Below are 16661 nucleotides of genomic sequence, written 5' to 3'. Positions count from 1 at the left end.
ACTTCATACAACAAAAGCCATATTAGGATTCGGTGCCGTTGGAAAGCAAAGAGCCCTTCATTGAATGTGTTTTTCTTGTATCAAGTCAAACAGTGAACTCAAAAACACAGCAGAGAATACTGAAAGTGCACGTTTCCCTCCACGCCCTATTTTCAACATGTATTCACACAGTGACAGAAACCCGCCCAGGAAATTACTTCTGTTTCAGTGCATGGTATTTGTTCTGTTTGGCAGTGCAAGTGCTGAGCGTGGTGAGTAAAGTAATATATTTGGCTTACATCATCAGAAATGTGTGTGGTGATGATTTGCAAGCCAATATTCAATATTCACACATTTCTTATTTTTTTAAAAGAAAGAAACAAAGACCTTTCTACATTTTAGAAGCCAACTGTGTTACATTTATAGAAAAACCAAAGGTCGTCTTTAATGACATCTGATTTCAAATGTAATAATAATAATAATCTTGGTCTTTACTCGGCCTGCATAAGAGAGCTGAGCATTAATTATCAATGCTTTATCACTAAGCACGCTGACTCACTGTCACTTCATTATGGCTTATTGAGTTGGATGTGAAGGCTTGTTACATTTTGTGCTTTCTTTTGATTTCACTTCTTCATTGCTTTTCTGTAGTGAATGAACTGAATGAAGTACATGTGCCCTAAAACTGTATTCCAGTCCATATTAAACCCTTTCTTTCAGTGGTTACAGCATTTCTTAGCAATATTCTTTGCAGGTTGTTAAAAGTGGGTGGATTGATTCCAAAAGCAAAAGTCTCGAAAACAATGATAGTATCAGATACTAGTGCAATATGACTGATACTTTGTTTCTCTCTGTTAAGTGCAATATAGCCCACTCATTGTGTAAAATACTTTTTTGGAAATAAAACGTATATCCAAGAGATCCACTATGAAAAATGTTTTTTTGTTATCACTGTTTACTTCATCTATAGGCTATAGAACATTTAAACAACAGAAGCTGACATAAGGTGCTTTAAACACAGACACGTTTACATTTCAGCATAATTATAAAGAGATTTCACTGAATCAGGATACCAGATGTATTTCCTAAGAGTCTGTCACGGATTATGTGAGGCCATATGCCGCCATATCCATATCCATGTGCACTAAATGTCACCCATGCATGTCCCAACACAGCATTTCCATCAGGACTTCCACATTACTGCAGGAAGTGACCTGAGCAGGAGCCACAACCATTGCTGATTTCTGTCTTTATCTCCCAGTCTTTAGCGCTTAACGTGCTGTGTGTGTGCAGTTTACGTGCATGCTTCAGAGTCAGCACATGTGCATGCACTGTCACAGTGAACGCTCACACGCTGTGAATCTACACAGTGTACTGTACACGGCAAAGATGCACTGTTACGTAATCACGGAGAAGAGGCTTTGCGCCTGCGAAACGATCAAGCAGGTGGAGGAGGAAACATGCGCAGTGCACGCCTCGCCAGCAGCATCAGGACCACTGCGATGCGAGTGAGAAGATGGTGCTTGTAAACACGCCGCGAGAAATGACCGCGTTGTTTCGTCTACTTGCCGTCGCCGTGAACACTTTTTAACCCCACGTTTGAGATCGATGGTGCGAAAAGGGCTACAGGAGGCGATATTTTAACCCCCAAAAAGGGAAAAGCGCACGCACCGGAGCTGGGACGGTAATGCCAGCGATTACTGACACTGGTTTAAGTCGGCCGCTTTAAACCTCTGCTGCGCAACTACAGAAGCATTCCTCACATGTCATCGCATATGACGGGATTTCTCGTGTAATGGTCGTCGGTTTCTAGTGGGATGCACATCAGCGTCTTGCCGTACTCGCTCTCCGTCGTAATGGCAGCTCTGTACCATGGCACGGACGCTTCCTCTCCGGACAAATTCCTGGCCTTGAAAGACGTGAGAGAAGTGAAAGAGGAGACGACTCTGGACGAGAAGCTCTTCCTGCTGGCATGCGAGAAAGGTTTGGCTCTTGTTTCGTCTAATTTAATATCTGGGCTGTTGTTCCCTGTTTGCAATGCAATGGGATGTCCGTGCAACACGTGACTACGATCTGAGGGAAGCTCGTTATTGTGATCATTAGGGATGCTGAAGCTACATGTCTGATATAGGAGGTAGAGCGCACACGGAGTGACAGCATGGCAGATGTCATACAGGCTCATTTAGCAGCTGGCAAACTACTCAATCATTACAGATCCCCCCACTCCAGTGTATACCACTCACAGCTGCCCACACTTTGGATACTGTGGAAATTTACCCAAGGGGCAGTTAATAGTTAAATGTCTGCTCCACTTTAAGTTTCGCTCCCTGGTCTCCTGACGTTTCACAAACCCCAACATGGAAAGTTCATGCAAACAAGCTAAATGCCAGCAAGGCAAGACGTGGACAGTGTAAGTGTAAAATAACAAAGAGGCATGGGTTTTCTCAACTGGTCACCGTGGCGGGAGAATATTTCATTGATAAGTTGAGAACATTGTACAGGCAGAGGTGTGCTAAGCCAATAACTGCCACTGTGACCATATAAAGTCTCCCTAAACGTGGCCCAGCAACAGAAATTGTCCTTTGAGGGAGATGTTATTGTTACACAAGATTAAGGGTTGCCGCTGGAGCCGAGCCTGTTCTCTGAGAGAGCTCGCCTGATAACCGGCGCTGTGTGTTTGTGTCGTTTTGGCACCGCGCTTAGACTAATGCTTCGCTTCTTCAAAGGATCCGCCTTTGTGAGAACTTGCCAAGGTGGATCACATTTATGATGTGCTGCTTTGTCATTGACTTGCTTCTCAGGTGACTACTACATGGTGAAGAAACTGCTGGAGGAGAACAGACACGGCGAGCTCAACATCAACTGTGTGGACGTGCTGGGCCGAGATGCAGTGACCATCGCCATCGAGAATGAGAATCTGGACATCCTTCAGCTGCTCTTGGAGTATGGCTGCCAGGTAACGAGAAAGCACAGACTTGGGGCAAAATAATATACACAAGACATCATTTACATCACTAAAATCGTGCATTTCTTTCTGTGTAGGCAACAGATGCTTTGCTGGTGGCCATAGACTCAGAGGTGGTAGGAGCTGTGGACATTCTCCTTAACCACAGGCCAAGGAGATCTTCTAAGCCCTCTATTGCTGTAAGTCTGCTCTTATTACTCTTTTTCAAGAAAACAAACACCATTAAGGCAAAAACTTGCTTATCTATAATTCCCCTACAGTATTTTAGATTTTTTTTTTAATCCATGCTCTTGTCAGAAACTGATGCAGCGCATCCAGAATCCAGAGTATTCCACCACCATGGATGTGGCTCCAGTCATCCTGGCAGCCCACAGGAACAACTACGAGATCCTGACCATGCTGCTCAAGCAGGACATCTCTCTCCCCCGGCCTCACGCTGTTGGCTGTGAGTGCACGCTCTGCAATGTTAAAAACAAGAAGGACAGCTTACGACACTCCAGGTACAGTTACCCAGAGCTCACAAAATACTTAAGTAGCATTGACTTTGTGCAGACGAGTGCATTAAGAGCCCCAGAGGACTATTTTTTTGGTCAATTACTTTAAATTGGAATAGTCGATACTACTTCTGTTTTGTAGGTGATGTTTTGATTGTTTTGACCCAACAAATCAACCCAGTTTTGCTCCAAGTAAAGTGGCTTTTGTGAAACATTGCAGCCTCTTGTTTCACTGACAGCATCAGGTTGAAAATCCAGTCTGCTACTCCTAGAAGTCGATGATTTAGTCAATGATATGACACACTGGGTTTTAGGAATGCTTTAGCCATTTTTTACAGTCCTATGAATGCCCAAAATATCCTCTTTGTCCCCGAGAGGACTCCAGATTTTCTCTGTTATTGTCAAGCTCGACTGATCTAGCTGTAGGGAGTCAGTATTGGTATTTTACTGAAATACAAAATCAATACAAACTCTAATTTAAGGGAAAACAGCAAAACAGCAGCAGTTCCTCTGGGAAGAAGGAGTTCTTGGTTTCTGATACCTTCTCGGACTTGCAGATGAGATTTTGCTGATCTCTTCCGCAGGGGCCTTTTTTTTCTCTGTGCAGGGCAGTGTGGCCTCCCACACAGTACACTAAATGAATCACTCTGCAGTTTGGCTGCCAAACAACATAGAGGTGAAAGAAGGTATAAATGAAACAGATAGAGGACTGAATGTTTCTCCTGATTTCTTCTCCCGTCTGCACAAGTCTGTCATGTTTCCACCTCTCCCCTTTGTTTTTTTAACCGCCTCGTTTCTGTTCATGGTCGTGTTTTAGGTTCCGTCTCGACATCTACCGATGCCTAGCCAGCCCCTCTCTCATCATGCTGACAGAGGAAGATCCCATACTCAGGGCCTTTGAGCTGAGCGCAGACCTAAAGGAGCTCAGTCTCGTTGAAGTGGAGTTCAGGTAGAGTCAACTTGCTGCACATGCATCAGAGAGTTAATCCAATTTCTTTGCCTGTAAACAGATGTAAATACGTATAGCGATGCTTTAAATCCTTTCTTTTATAGCCTGAGATTGATAAGAATCTTAACCTTTTAATATCCTCTTATTTTATCTAATTTATTTGCTCTAGAACTGACTATGAGGAACTGGCAAAGCAGTGCAAGATGTTTGCCAAAGACCTGCTGGCTCAGGCTCGAAACTCTCGAGAGCTAGAAGTGATTCTCAACCACACATCCACTGAGGATCATGTTGACAAGAGAGGCTTACTGGAGGACCGCATGAACCTCAGTCGACTTAAACTGGCCATCAAGTACAACCAAAAAGAGGTTTGCATACATCACCGGGCAGGTAGTAACATACTGTTTGCTGCTGAAGACACTCATAAGGTTGCTACTGAGGGCAATAGGGCAGTGTGACTAATAACAAATGTGTCCACCGCCTATTTATTGTCAGAATGGCTGCCCTGATTTGTGACAGAAGGATAGCAGCAAGAGCGAAAGGGAAGGTTTACAAGTTGGTGGTGAAACCTGCTATGTTGTATGGTTTGGAGACAGTGGCACTGCCAAAATAACAGGAAGCCAAGCTGAAGATGCTCATTTAGAGTGACCAGGAGAGGGAGGATTAGAAATGAGTCCATCAGAGGGACAGCTCAGCTTGAGTTGTTGGAGACAAAGTTAGAGCGAAAAGGCTGGGATGGTTTGGACATGTGTAGAGGTGGCATAGTGGATATACTGGAAAAAAGGTGACTGTAAAACTGTCAGATAGGAAGAGAAGAGGAAGACCACAGAGAAGAATCAAGAATGTGCAGAGAGCTGATGTGACAGAAGAGGATGCTAGGGATAGAGTAAGAGGGAGGCAGATAATCTCCTGTGACGATCCCTAACGAGTATCAGAAATTTAAAAAAGACATGTTTATTGGTTCTGTTGCCTAAAGTTAGAGGAGGAGATTGATGCTGCTGTCGTGTTTGTGCGATAAATCTTAAATTACACTCTGCAACTGATTAGTAGAGCTTAGATCATAAACAGGGGGAAGTAGATTGGGTGTTGGAGCTATCCACAGCATCACACAGCTATTTATTCTTGAGCCAGTCTTTGTGCTAATCTTCTGGCTGTAGCTTCATATTTATTCCAGTGAAATGATCATCATGCCCAGAAATCCAAGAATTGTTCTCACAAAATCTTGAACTCTTTCTTCACTTTGCTGATTTTTCGTAAAGTTTTTCGTTTTTCGTATTAAACATGTGTCCACAGATGCTTTAACTGCCGTTCTCTCTTTATGTCCCTTTTACAGTTTGTGGCTCAGTCCAACTGTCAGCAGTTCCTCAACACTGTCTGGTTTGGAGAGATGGCCAGCTACCGACGCAAGCACACCTGTCTAAAAATGGCCACAGTTCTGAGCGTGGCCATGCTTTGGCCTCTCCTTTCTGTCTGCTACCTTCTGGTGCCACGCTCCCGTGTTGGCCAAATAATCCATACCCCTTTCGTTAAGTTCATCATCCACAGCGCCTCCTACTTCACCTTCCTGCTGCTGCTTAACCTGTACTCTCTGGTCTACAACGAGAACAAGAAGAACACGATGGGCCCCGCTCTTGAGATGATTGATTACCTGCTCATCCTCTGGATCATAGGTCAGATTTTTACCCCGTAATTAACACATAATGCTGTTTCCAGAGGCGTGTCATGCATTATATGTAGTTATTGTGCTTTATATATTTCAGTGCTTCGATAATTTAATACTTATCTATCTCCTAATGCACATTAAGGAACTAGAAATAGAGTCAAAACCCAGTCCCACAAACTAAAGGTTAATATGGTAACATGGTGTAGTGAAAATGAGCGCTTCCTGTTATGATCTGGCTAAAGTCCAGTATCCCGTGTCCATAATCACATCAGGCATTACATGACAAACGGCTGTTTCTACACCAAATGACAGAAAGCCCGGCTTGACCGGATTAAATCCGTCAGCCCTGCTTCTAATTGAGCACAATAGAAAAGAAACTGCAGCTTCTTCTTTCCCCCCTGTGGCCCTTCTGAGTGCTGGTATCAATGAAGTCAACACACAGCCGTGCAAACATATTCACACATACACCAGCTATCTTTTCAGAAAAAGGACGGATAGTGACAGCTGGAAATTGACTTTGCCTCTTTACCTTACCCTTCTGCCAAGAAACCATTAACACGGCCGTTCAGTCTCTTTAATGGCTCTGCTTCCTCAGTAGGCATGTTTGTCTCTTGGTTGCAAAAACTCCGAGCCACTTCCACCAGAGACAAAGCATCACGACCACAGCATCTAGGTTTCAGCTCTTTCTTTAATAAATCTTCCCAGTAACTTCATGTGACAGGATGTAAAAGGATTTACAAGCAATTGACATCTATTATTCAATGATATAAAGTGATGTGCTGTGCTGTGGGGTAATTGTCAATTTAGTTTGTACACTGCAGGATTGACATCAGTTTTTCAGTCATTAGATAAGAAGCGTAATGGGGTTTTCCATGGGCTACGATAGCCCACTAGAGGGAGAACATTTCCTTAAGCATTGCAAAAGAGCAGCATCAAAGATAAACTTCACCAAAGTCCGCATTTTTTTTCTAAAGGTTGCCTCATTTTAAAAACAGCCTTAACTCCAAGGTAAGAGGCAATGGCGCACAGTATCCCTGCAGCATCAACACATCACCCAAGATGAGTTAAATGGGAGGAATGAGATTACTAACGGTTACTGGTCTCAGACAGCCTCCTGCCTTATGTCATCAGAATGGGAAGGAGAGTTCTTAGAGTTGCATCACTTTTTTGTTTTTTCTTTTTGCTCTCCATTGTTTGCTTTCCCGCCTCCTATCATCTTTCTCCTCTTCCCACCATCCTGGTATTCCCCTGGGCCAGAGGCCTCACGTTAATGGGAAACTCAGATGCTATGAGACTGAGTGCACTAGGCTACATGTATGCATATGTGTTTGGATGTTTCTCTCACTATCTAAGTGTGTGTGTGTGTGTGTGTGTGCAAAAAAAAAAAAACATAATTGGATTTCTGTCGTAGACTCTTCGCTCATCTGTTTTCTTTTCAGTTAAAACAAAAGGAAAGATCAGTCAGGTTTTTGGCTACTGTAACAGTTTCTGAATCAAGGCATAGAAAAATCGCCGCTAAACGTTAACTTGCACCTGGAGTAATTTTTTTTATTCCTTTTGTACATTTAGAATTGATGAAATGCCATTTAAACACAAAAAGACACTAACCCATCTTAATTAAATTCCACGCACCTCCCTAAATCCCACAGATGACACATTTTCAGCACATTAATCTCTTGATTTCTGTGTCTCACACATTCCTGTTTCCCCCGGGCTCTCTCTGTGAGATGACTGATGGCTGAGCCTTGAAGGGATTTTAAAATGTTGTGGATGACATCCTTTTTCCACTGGTGTGTGTGTGTGTGTATACGTCTGTGTGTACGTGGTGATGGTGGATTCTTTTTCCCCCTATAGGAATGGTGTGGTCAGATGTGAAGCGTCTGTGGTATGAGGGGCTGGAAGACTTTCTGGAAGAGTCTAGGAACCAGCTGAGTTTTGTGATGAATTCCCTCTACTTAGCCACCTTTGCTCTGAAGATTGTTGCTCATAGCAAGGTACAGACACATAGCGCACACTCCTTACATTTAATGGATAGATAATTAGATTTAAGTTTTCGTGGAATAATGCTTGTGATTCATCATTCTGCATATTAACACTACACTCCAGGGAGGTGTTTTCATCTGTTTTTTCAATTAGATCTCAGATCAAGTTGAAAGCTGGGCAAAGCTATTCTAGGAATTGAGCTTTCTAATGCACCATTAAGATTGATAAAGGTGTAATGTGGCTCACCTAAGGCAGTAGACGGAGCACACACAGCCAAACAGTTTTGAAATAGAGGTCTGACTTCTGTTTCGAGTTCTCGTGTCATTTCTTTAAGTAGAAATCTGGCTTCTTGGAAAGCATAAAGAAACGAGGGGTGGCTCAAGACTTGCACAGTGCTATAGAAATATGTAGTGTTCAGTGTCCTTTGGAAAAACAATGCCTTCTATGACATTTAAAGACGGTGACAGTACATTCAGATGTGTATCTTTCTCTGAATCTCTTTGCTTGATCTGCAGTTTAAAGATCAGGAGCAGAACAGGAAGGACTGGGATGCCTTCCATCCCATCCTGGTGGCCGAGGGACTGTTTGCCTTTGCCAACGTTCTTAGTTACCTGCGACTTTTCTTCATGTACACCACGAGCTCCATACTGGGCCCTCTACAGGTAGGAAAACAGTTGGCATATACATTAAAGTAGCTGTGAGTGTTTTGTAGAGAGGCTTGATTCTCACTCAGTGCAAGCAGGCAACAATGAGATTTGACTGTGATCCCTGAGGGTTTTAAGTGATATATCTGTAAAGCCCTTTAATGAGAAAAAATGGCCTAATAGTTATGTAATGATTATAAAACTGCTTCGCCTATTTATTTTTAATTTTTTATTTTATCTTTGTCCCGGACGCCACACACACAGACACACACCACCCACTCTCTTCCTCTGTTAGTGGATGTGAACACTCCAGGGCGAGCCAACTCTAAGCATCACACCAGCTGTGCTCAGCATAACCATCATCATAAGCATTAAGTATAAGCACAGTGAACTGAGGCACTAGATTAATGTGTTCTGCTCTGATAATGCGCTCATTATAAACTGAAAAAGGATTTGCAGGTTATTTACCATATACACCGCCATACTGCTATCATCTATATGAATGACTGCCTTCACATTGGACACAGTTGATTTATTTAAGTATGTGCGATGTGTACGATTTTGGCTGCATGGGAATAAGTGCAGGGCAGAGAAGGGAAGCTCTTATTAAATACACTTGTGAGATGTTTTTTTTTTCTTTTCATATCAAAATTGGATTTATTGTCTGACATTTCTGACAAGGAGCATCTCTTATAGAAAATATATCAATGGAGCACTGTGGAAAATATTCAATATCCAAGTGAAAAATATTCCCTAAGGCTTCTCGAAGCCTGGAAAAGCTGCACTGGATTCACTTGATTAGCCTGTTTTAGCTTATAATGCCAACCAGAATTAGCTTGCATTTTCTTGCCATTTGCAAAAGGTTATAGAAGTTATTAGCCAAGTAGTTTTACTTTTGTCTTTGAAATGTAAAAGAAATCCAAATGACTACATTTGATTGAATATTGGAAATTTCTTTGTAGCTCCGGAGAAGCCAGAAGTCTGGTTTGCATATTTTCTACTCAGGCGCCATAGGTGTCCCGTTCTATCATATCAGATTTTATATTATTATCCAGCTGGCAGAGGGAAATCATGAAGCCTGCCATTATCTGAATTTTTGTTAGCAAATGTGAGGTTCATTGTTCCCAAAGTGTGACTTTTAAAGCGTAAAGAACTCTTGAGGTGCGCAGTGAGGTCAGTCCTTCCTGTCATTATTTCGAGGTGCTGTTTGTGGTTGACTTATAAAACAGTCAGGGTGCTCTGTAGCTTTTTAATGAGCATTTTTCAGCTACGCTCTTCCTGCTTCACTCTCGTTTTTTCTTCTTCTCGCCCTTCTTCTTCACTCTGTGACATAACTGTCTGGCTTGCCAGGATGGAAAATCAGCTTTGAAAATACATTTGGTTTGGTTTGGCGTGTTCGCAGCCGTACTCGCACTCACGTGGCAGACACACCTCTCCTCTAATGCACACGCACCCACACATTTCCACACTCCTGTGATATCTGGCATGGTAGGATTCAGTCCAGCTGTACTCAGGCGTACCCCTGCTCATGCATGGACACACACACAGACAGTGAGTCAGTACTATGTGGGTTGGAGTAATGAACGTTTCTCTCATTCTGCCCGCCCTGAAGAGGCCAGCTCATATTTCTGGCGGGTATTGCCCCCAACTGAGTTTGGAAAGAGTGACTGAAAGTGGGAGTATGCGTCTGTGGTGTGGGTTTATCACGGCCCAGACTTAACCTCACTGACATCATTAATGTGCCATAGGCTAACTGAGAGTCAGCTGGGATATTTGAGTGTGTGTAAGAGAAATAGAAATAAGTCATGCTAAAGGTATACGGATGAACTTTAGAGGTTGTTAGCAAGCATTAAACTGAACTGAGTCTGTCTCCTAAATGTACAGCTTATGAAATACTTTCAGATTCAGTTTCCATTAAAGAAACCTAAGGAATGAGGCCTCCTTTCTTAACGTTTTCAAACCGCTGTAATGTTACACACGAGCAGGATCCCGCTTTAATTCCATTAAATCGAGGCCATAAAGATTGTGATCAGTCTCTACAGAGTTTGCTATCAATGCTGGCCGAATAACTGTTTACATCTTTTGACATTTCTTTGGGACAACTACTATATGTCACGGTTTGCCAGGGCAAGCTGTGGGGATGTTGGAGAAAGGAGGACTCAAATGCTAGACTCTTTATGATAAACAGTGCGTTTATTTACATTGGTGTAAATAATCCACAGAATAATAAATCCCCGTGTTTTCCCTTGACCCCCGTGTTGTGTCTTCCACCCACAAGTCCGTGCGCCGTGCTCTTCCTCTCGCTGCTCTTGTCTTCCACGCTCCTTCCTGGAGAAAATAACAAAGAAGCAACCATCAGGACACTCAACCACTGCAGGCATGCACTCACTTAACTTGGCTCACAAAGACCACTAACGTGGAGTCTCACACAACAATCCCACGCCAAGGAGCGCTCAGCCACACTGTTAAATAGCTCCCCGACGAGGCTTGATCAGCTCCAGGTGTGTGTGATGATCTTCAGGTGTGGCCAGCCACCTGTCAGGGCCACACCCATCAGGCCTGACTGAAACCCAGAACTCAGCCACACCCACACACACCCATCTATCACACAAGCATAGAAAAAACCCACGGACAGCAGCACAGCGCAGCACACATATCTACAAGATATATAAAAGTCCATAACTGCTCATGGACCCTGGGTCGCTCAGACTCAGGTCCCTGACACTATATTTAACATTAACAGTTTTCAGGACCCAAAACTGCTGAGCTGCTGCACCGATTTCACAGTTTCTGCAGTGAAATCAACAGGAACAAATCTCAGGATGAATCCAGCACCATCAGAGCTGTAGCCTCCTTTTTATTTACTTTACTACATTTGGTTTAGCTGCAAAGCTGTTTTTGTTGCGGGAATGTCAGTGTTTACTGAAACTAGAATGGTATATGGCTGTTTCAACTGGCTACTCAGCAGAGACCCACCAACATAGTCTTCTGCCTGCTGTAAAGTAGGTGAATCCTGACCTGACTAAATGAGGCCTCATACATTTCCATGTCGTCGACATCTGCAGACTGGCTGGGCGCTTTCTGTGTGGAGTTGGCATTTTCTCCCTGTGCCCACTGTGGCTTCCTGCCACACTCCAAAAATACGTTTGTTAGGTGGAATGGAAATTGTTAATTGATTTTAGGTGTTAATGTGGGCTTTCAGTGGCTGCCTGTTTCTCTGTATCAGCCCTCTGATGTACTGTGACCTGCTCAGAGGATACCCCGCCTTTTCCCCTGTGACAGCTAGAATAGGCTCCAGCCTCAGGAACCCAAAATTGAACAAGCAGTTGAGAAAATGGATGGATAAATAGATGCGTTTAATTTTCAGTCTCTAAATTAAATAACATAAAATTTCCTCTCATTATCTAACAGTGCTGCATTGAGTATCTTTGGTTAGATTTATTTGAGGTATGCATTAGACCTCCAGTCACGGTGAGGAGGTAATAACCTGCTATATTTCTGTTCTGTTTGTACAGTAACCAGTTTAGGATATCTGTCAGGCAGGGAGCGCCCACATCTCCTAAATCAGATGTGTACAAAGTGGCAGATGAATACACTGGGGGGGAATAAATCACCTGAACAGACCAAACTTTCTCAAATAGACTCCCTGGGTTCGAGCACAAACTCTGTACTCACCATTCATCAAACATCATGATTCGTCATGCAGTCAGAGTGGTTTTCTCTTACACTGGACACTTTATATGTGTTTGTGTTTTGTAAGGGTAAGAGTGTATTCTGACCTTGTTTGACCATCTCGAGGTCCTTATAAACAGATATGCCACACAGGCCTGTAAATAGTGGGTTTCCAATGCTCTAAGAAGATTTCTGTGTTCTCGTCCTCTTCCTGGTTTCCTCCGTGTTTGTCTCTGTGTTTCTTCAGGTAGGTTGAGAGAACTCTAGCAGCCAGAATAAGTAGGTTTTCTTCCTCTTCCCTGAGGAACCACTACTAAATCTGAACATGGGTGAAAAACCACACTATGAGTGGTCCATGAGTGGTGAAGCAGTGCAAGCATGCGTCTTTCTAAAGTCTGAATGGCTTTGAAAAGAACTACTAGAGTAAAAATTCAGTATACAAAGTAGAAACAAATTCTGCTGGACTATAGTTGAATTTCAATGTACTACAGTGTTACTTTTACATAATTTACACTTTCTGTGACATTTTAAAAATCAGAGAGTTGCACTCTAATATACTGTAATTGTAAGTGTGTCTAATTAATGTGTAATTAGATAACTTTTAAAATATCACAGTCCAGTTACACAAAAGTTATTTGATTAGAGAACATAGAAAATCTAGTTTATCAAATCTTCTAAGTCTCTAACATTACCCAGACTTTCAATAAACTTGATTGATTGGTGTTTTAAAGGGAGATCTACTTAGCACAGAGAATGTGATACTGTAATATCTTGGTTGTTTTCATTTCAGGCCAGTGTTGTTCAGAGCAGACATTAACCAGAGTCAAGTTTAATCCAATCCAGCTGCTTAAAGGCTGATGAAGATTATTGAGATTTCTTTGAGAAAGCTGTTAGAGCAAGCAGCACAAGATTAACAGGAAAATGTTCATCTCTCGCTAGATCTCCATGGGACAAATGCTGCAGGAGTTTGGAAAGTTTTTGGGCCTCTTCCTGCTTGTGTTATTCTCCTTCACCATTGGACTCACCCAGCTCTATGGGAAGGACCAGAAAGATAAGGAAAACAATCCACCCAAGGACTGCGGGGGCATCTTCTGCGAGCAGCAGAGCAATGACGCATTCCACACGTATGGGCAAACCTCATTCTGTCATTTTGGACAGCGATGGCGTCAATGATGAGTGTTTAGTGTATATGTTGAGGGATGTTGGAGGTTATATAAAACCTTTATATATGTTTATAAGCATACGTGATCTTTATATACTGTAAAATTAGATCATAACTTTGAAAGAGACAGCAAAGTGTGGGAGCACTTTGACAGTTATGCAGCGCAGACTTTATTCAGTACTGTGAAGTCTAAGTACAAGGGTGCCTTCTTCAGAGCTAAAAAAAATAGATAAGTCAACATAGTTTAAAAAGCCTATGAGGCACTGCCAGTGCATATGAAAGGACTGTTATAAAAATACACACTGTGTAGCTCATACATTCTTCAATTCATGTACATGGAAAACACTAATTTAGCACAGAATTTGGACAGAAACTAAACAGTGATTTTTAACATAAGCAGAGACAAATGTTAATAATACAAATAGTGTGTTTAAAAAATACAAGAAATACACAGAAATCTATACAATACACAGAGTAAAACTTGTAAATGTTACCATTCAAGTCAGATTTTTAGGAGAAAATTGCAGCACAAGCTGTGAAGATGAGACAAGACATCAGAAGCATCACAAGAAAACTCTCCCTCACCTTCCATCTTCATGTAAAAGTATAAAAACAAAAATAACTGATAGGTGACGTGACACATAATCCTTTTTTTAAAACTTGAAAGTAGTCTTTTATGTAATTGTGCAGATTACACCTTTTTTACAGATGGGTAAGCACATCTGTGTTCCCTGGAAGCTTTGTAAATCTTATTAAGCTCTGAAGTAGTCAGTCATGTGCAGGTTGTGTAATAAAGTCTGCACAGCAGTCAGATTGCTCTTGTCTCTCTCTGCTTGCTTTTCTCTTTTGACATTTTGTGCATCGGAGCACACCTCAGTTTAGAGCGGCTTAACAACAAATCATTTAAATCCTACGTTCAGTTAAAAAAATTAAACCAAAGGAGAAATTGTTTTGCATTTGAAGTGACACATTTCAGAAAATTTGGCACATGCATCTGCTTAAATCACATGTTAACAACCCCTGAACTGACTAATTGTTGCACTTTAGAATTGTGTTTGTTTTTTAATGCCTGCAGGCCCAAAGATAATGACCGCTGAATATTGGTTTTCAGCCATTTTCATTGTGTACAGAGATTTCTCCAGATTCTCTTAATCCAGTGGTTCTTAACCTTGTTGGAGGTACCGAACCCCACCAGTTTCATATGCACATTCACTGAACCCCTCTTTAGTGAAAAATAAAATATGATTTTTTTCAAATTCAAGACATAGATATGTTTTTTTACTGGTGCACAAAATGAGCTGTGCATGTCACGGCGGAGGCTCTGCCGAACCCCTGAGACTGGCTCACCGAACCCCCAGGGTTCGATTGAACCCAGGTTAAGAACCACTGTCTTAATCTTCTAATAAAGTGATATTTGTAGATAAATGTATCTGCATGCCCCCTAGCAATTTTACAATAAGAAATGCTATTCTTAAAATATTTCCCCACATAGCGTTTCGAAGAGTCCTGAACCCTTCCTCGTTTTTATGAAAGACTTTCTAGGAAGTTCTTTTTATGTAAATGTAGGTTTGTATTTATTTCTTATCTTTTTTTGGAGACAGGGTTGTATGTTTATATCTGACCTGCACACGTACTAGCTTCGTCTCTTTTGCAGATTTATGGGGACCTGCTATGCACTGTTCTGGTACATCTTCTCCCTGGCGCACGTTGCACTCTTCGTCACCCGCATCAGCTACACAGAGGAGCTGCGCTCTTTTGTCGGCGCCATGATCATAGGCACCTACAACATCGTGGTGGTTATTGTGCTGACCAAGCTGCTGGTGGCCATGCTCCATAAAAGCTTCAGGCAAATTGCTGTAAGTGTAAATAAGTTTTGGCGCTGATGGTCTCACTGCTGTCACGGGCAGTTTGAATTTGTCCTGGCGCTGAAAGCTCCGACTGTTTTCGTTTACTTTTAAGGTTTAATTTTCCTCAAAGTAGCCCTGAATTGTTGCACAGATGTTAGCTAGTTTCTTTCCTTGGAACCGCTCTTTGCTTTGAAAGCCTGCTTGATTTTGATTACGCTAAGTGCAACTTATCTTTCACAAAAATCTGTTCCCCTAAGTTTCCACTGTGTGGTGGTTTTGCATTTTCAACATTCCTCCTGTAAAACTGTGTGTGAAAGTTTAAATGCATGAAAGTTTTCCAACATTCCTTCGTTCTTAAGTGTTCTTATTGGCTTTTGGACTCCTGTAGAATCACGAGGATAAAGAGTGGAAGTTTGCCCGGGCCAAACTGTGGCTCAGCTACTTTGATGACAAGTGCACGCTGCCTCCACCCTTAAACATCCTCCCTTCTCCAAAGACTGTCTGCTACTTGGTGACCAGCCTAAGCAAGTGGATCTGTTCACACACCTCGAAGGGCAAAGTGAAGAGACAGAACAGTCTGAAGGTGAGAGATAAACAATATTGTAAAAGTTTGATTCAAACCCATCTTCTAATCTTCAACAAATAACCCTCTGTTTTAATGCTGTCCTTACAGGAGTGGAAGAACCTGAAGCAGAAGCGGGATGAGAACTACCAGAAGATCATGTGCTGTCTAGTTCACCGCTACCTGACCTCCACCCGGCAGAAGATGCAGAGCACAGACCAGGCCACGGTGGAAAATCTGAACGACCTTCGCCAAGACCTGTCAAAGTTTCGCAATGAGATGAGGGACCTGTTGGGTTTCCGGACCTCCAAATATGCCATGTTCTACCCAAGGAGCTAAAAAAAAGACTTGTTATTCTTTCCCCTCCTGTCCTCTTGACAAAATCTTTGCTTCTTGTTTATCTGGGATGCTGTGTGACCCGAGCATGTGCAAAAAAAAAAAAATAATAGAAAGAAAAAAAATACTCTGCTCTTTTGAGTCACAGAGGCTATTAAACCTCACTTTTAAGCCTGGAACTTAACTAGACAAATATGTATCCTTCACCAAAGCCTCCAGACTCAGGCCTCCTATCTATTACTCAGCTATGTAACCTTTTTTGTAAATAAAAAAAAGCCATTGTTTTCAATAGATAAATAAAGATTTAAGAAAAAAAACATTGGCCTGGAGATTTCATAGCTTTTTTTTTGTTTTGGCTACAACAGGTCTGAAAGCAAGAAAACTATTCAGCCAATCCCCGAGCTGTCC

At 42.2% G+C, this 16661-nt stretch overlaps 1 protein-coding gene across 1 annotated transcript; it reads left to right on the top strand.

Moving 5' to 3' along the window:
• The first annotated feature begins 1039 nt into the window (after nt 1-1039).
• trpc1 (transient receptor potential cation channel, subfamily C, member 1) lies at nt 1040-16561 on the top strand. Its single transcript, XM_003439212.5, has 13 exons — nt 1040-1962; nt 2781-2935; nt 3022-3123; nt 3242-3444; nt 4256-4387; nt 4557-4752; nt 5718-6054; nt 7902-8041; nt 8546-8692; nt 13286-13470; nt 15163-15364; nt 15744-15938; nt 16029-16561. Exons 1-13 carry the CDS (start codon nt 1797-1799, stop codon nt 16254-16256), a joined length of 2388 nt encoding a protein of 795 aa, XP_003439260.1. The 5' UTR covers nt 1040-1796; the 3' UTR covers nt 16257-16561.
• The last annotated feature ends 100 nt before the right edge of the window (nt 16562-16661 follow it).

The sequence above is a fragment of the Oreochromis niloticus genome, linkage group LG9, assembly GCF_001858045.2.
Source record: "Oreochromis niloticus isolate F11D_XX linkage group LG9, O_niloticus_UMD_NMBU, whole genome shotgun sequence".
Lineage (NCBI taxonomy): Eukaryota > Metazoa > Chordata > Actinopteri > Cichliformes > Cichlidae > Oreochromis > Oreochromis niloticus.
Note: the sequence above shows the minus strand (reverse complement) of the source record. Positions and strands in the feature narration are given on the sequence as shown.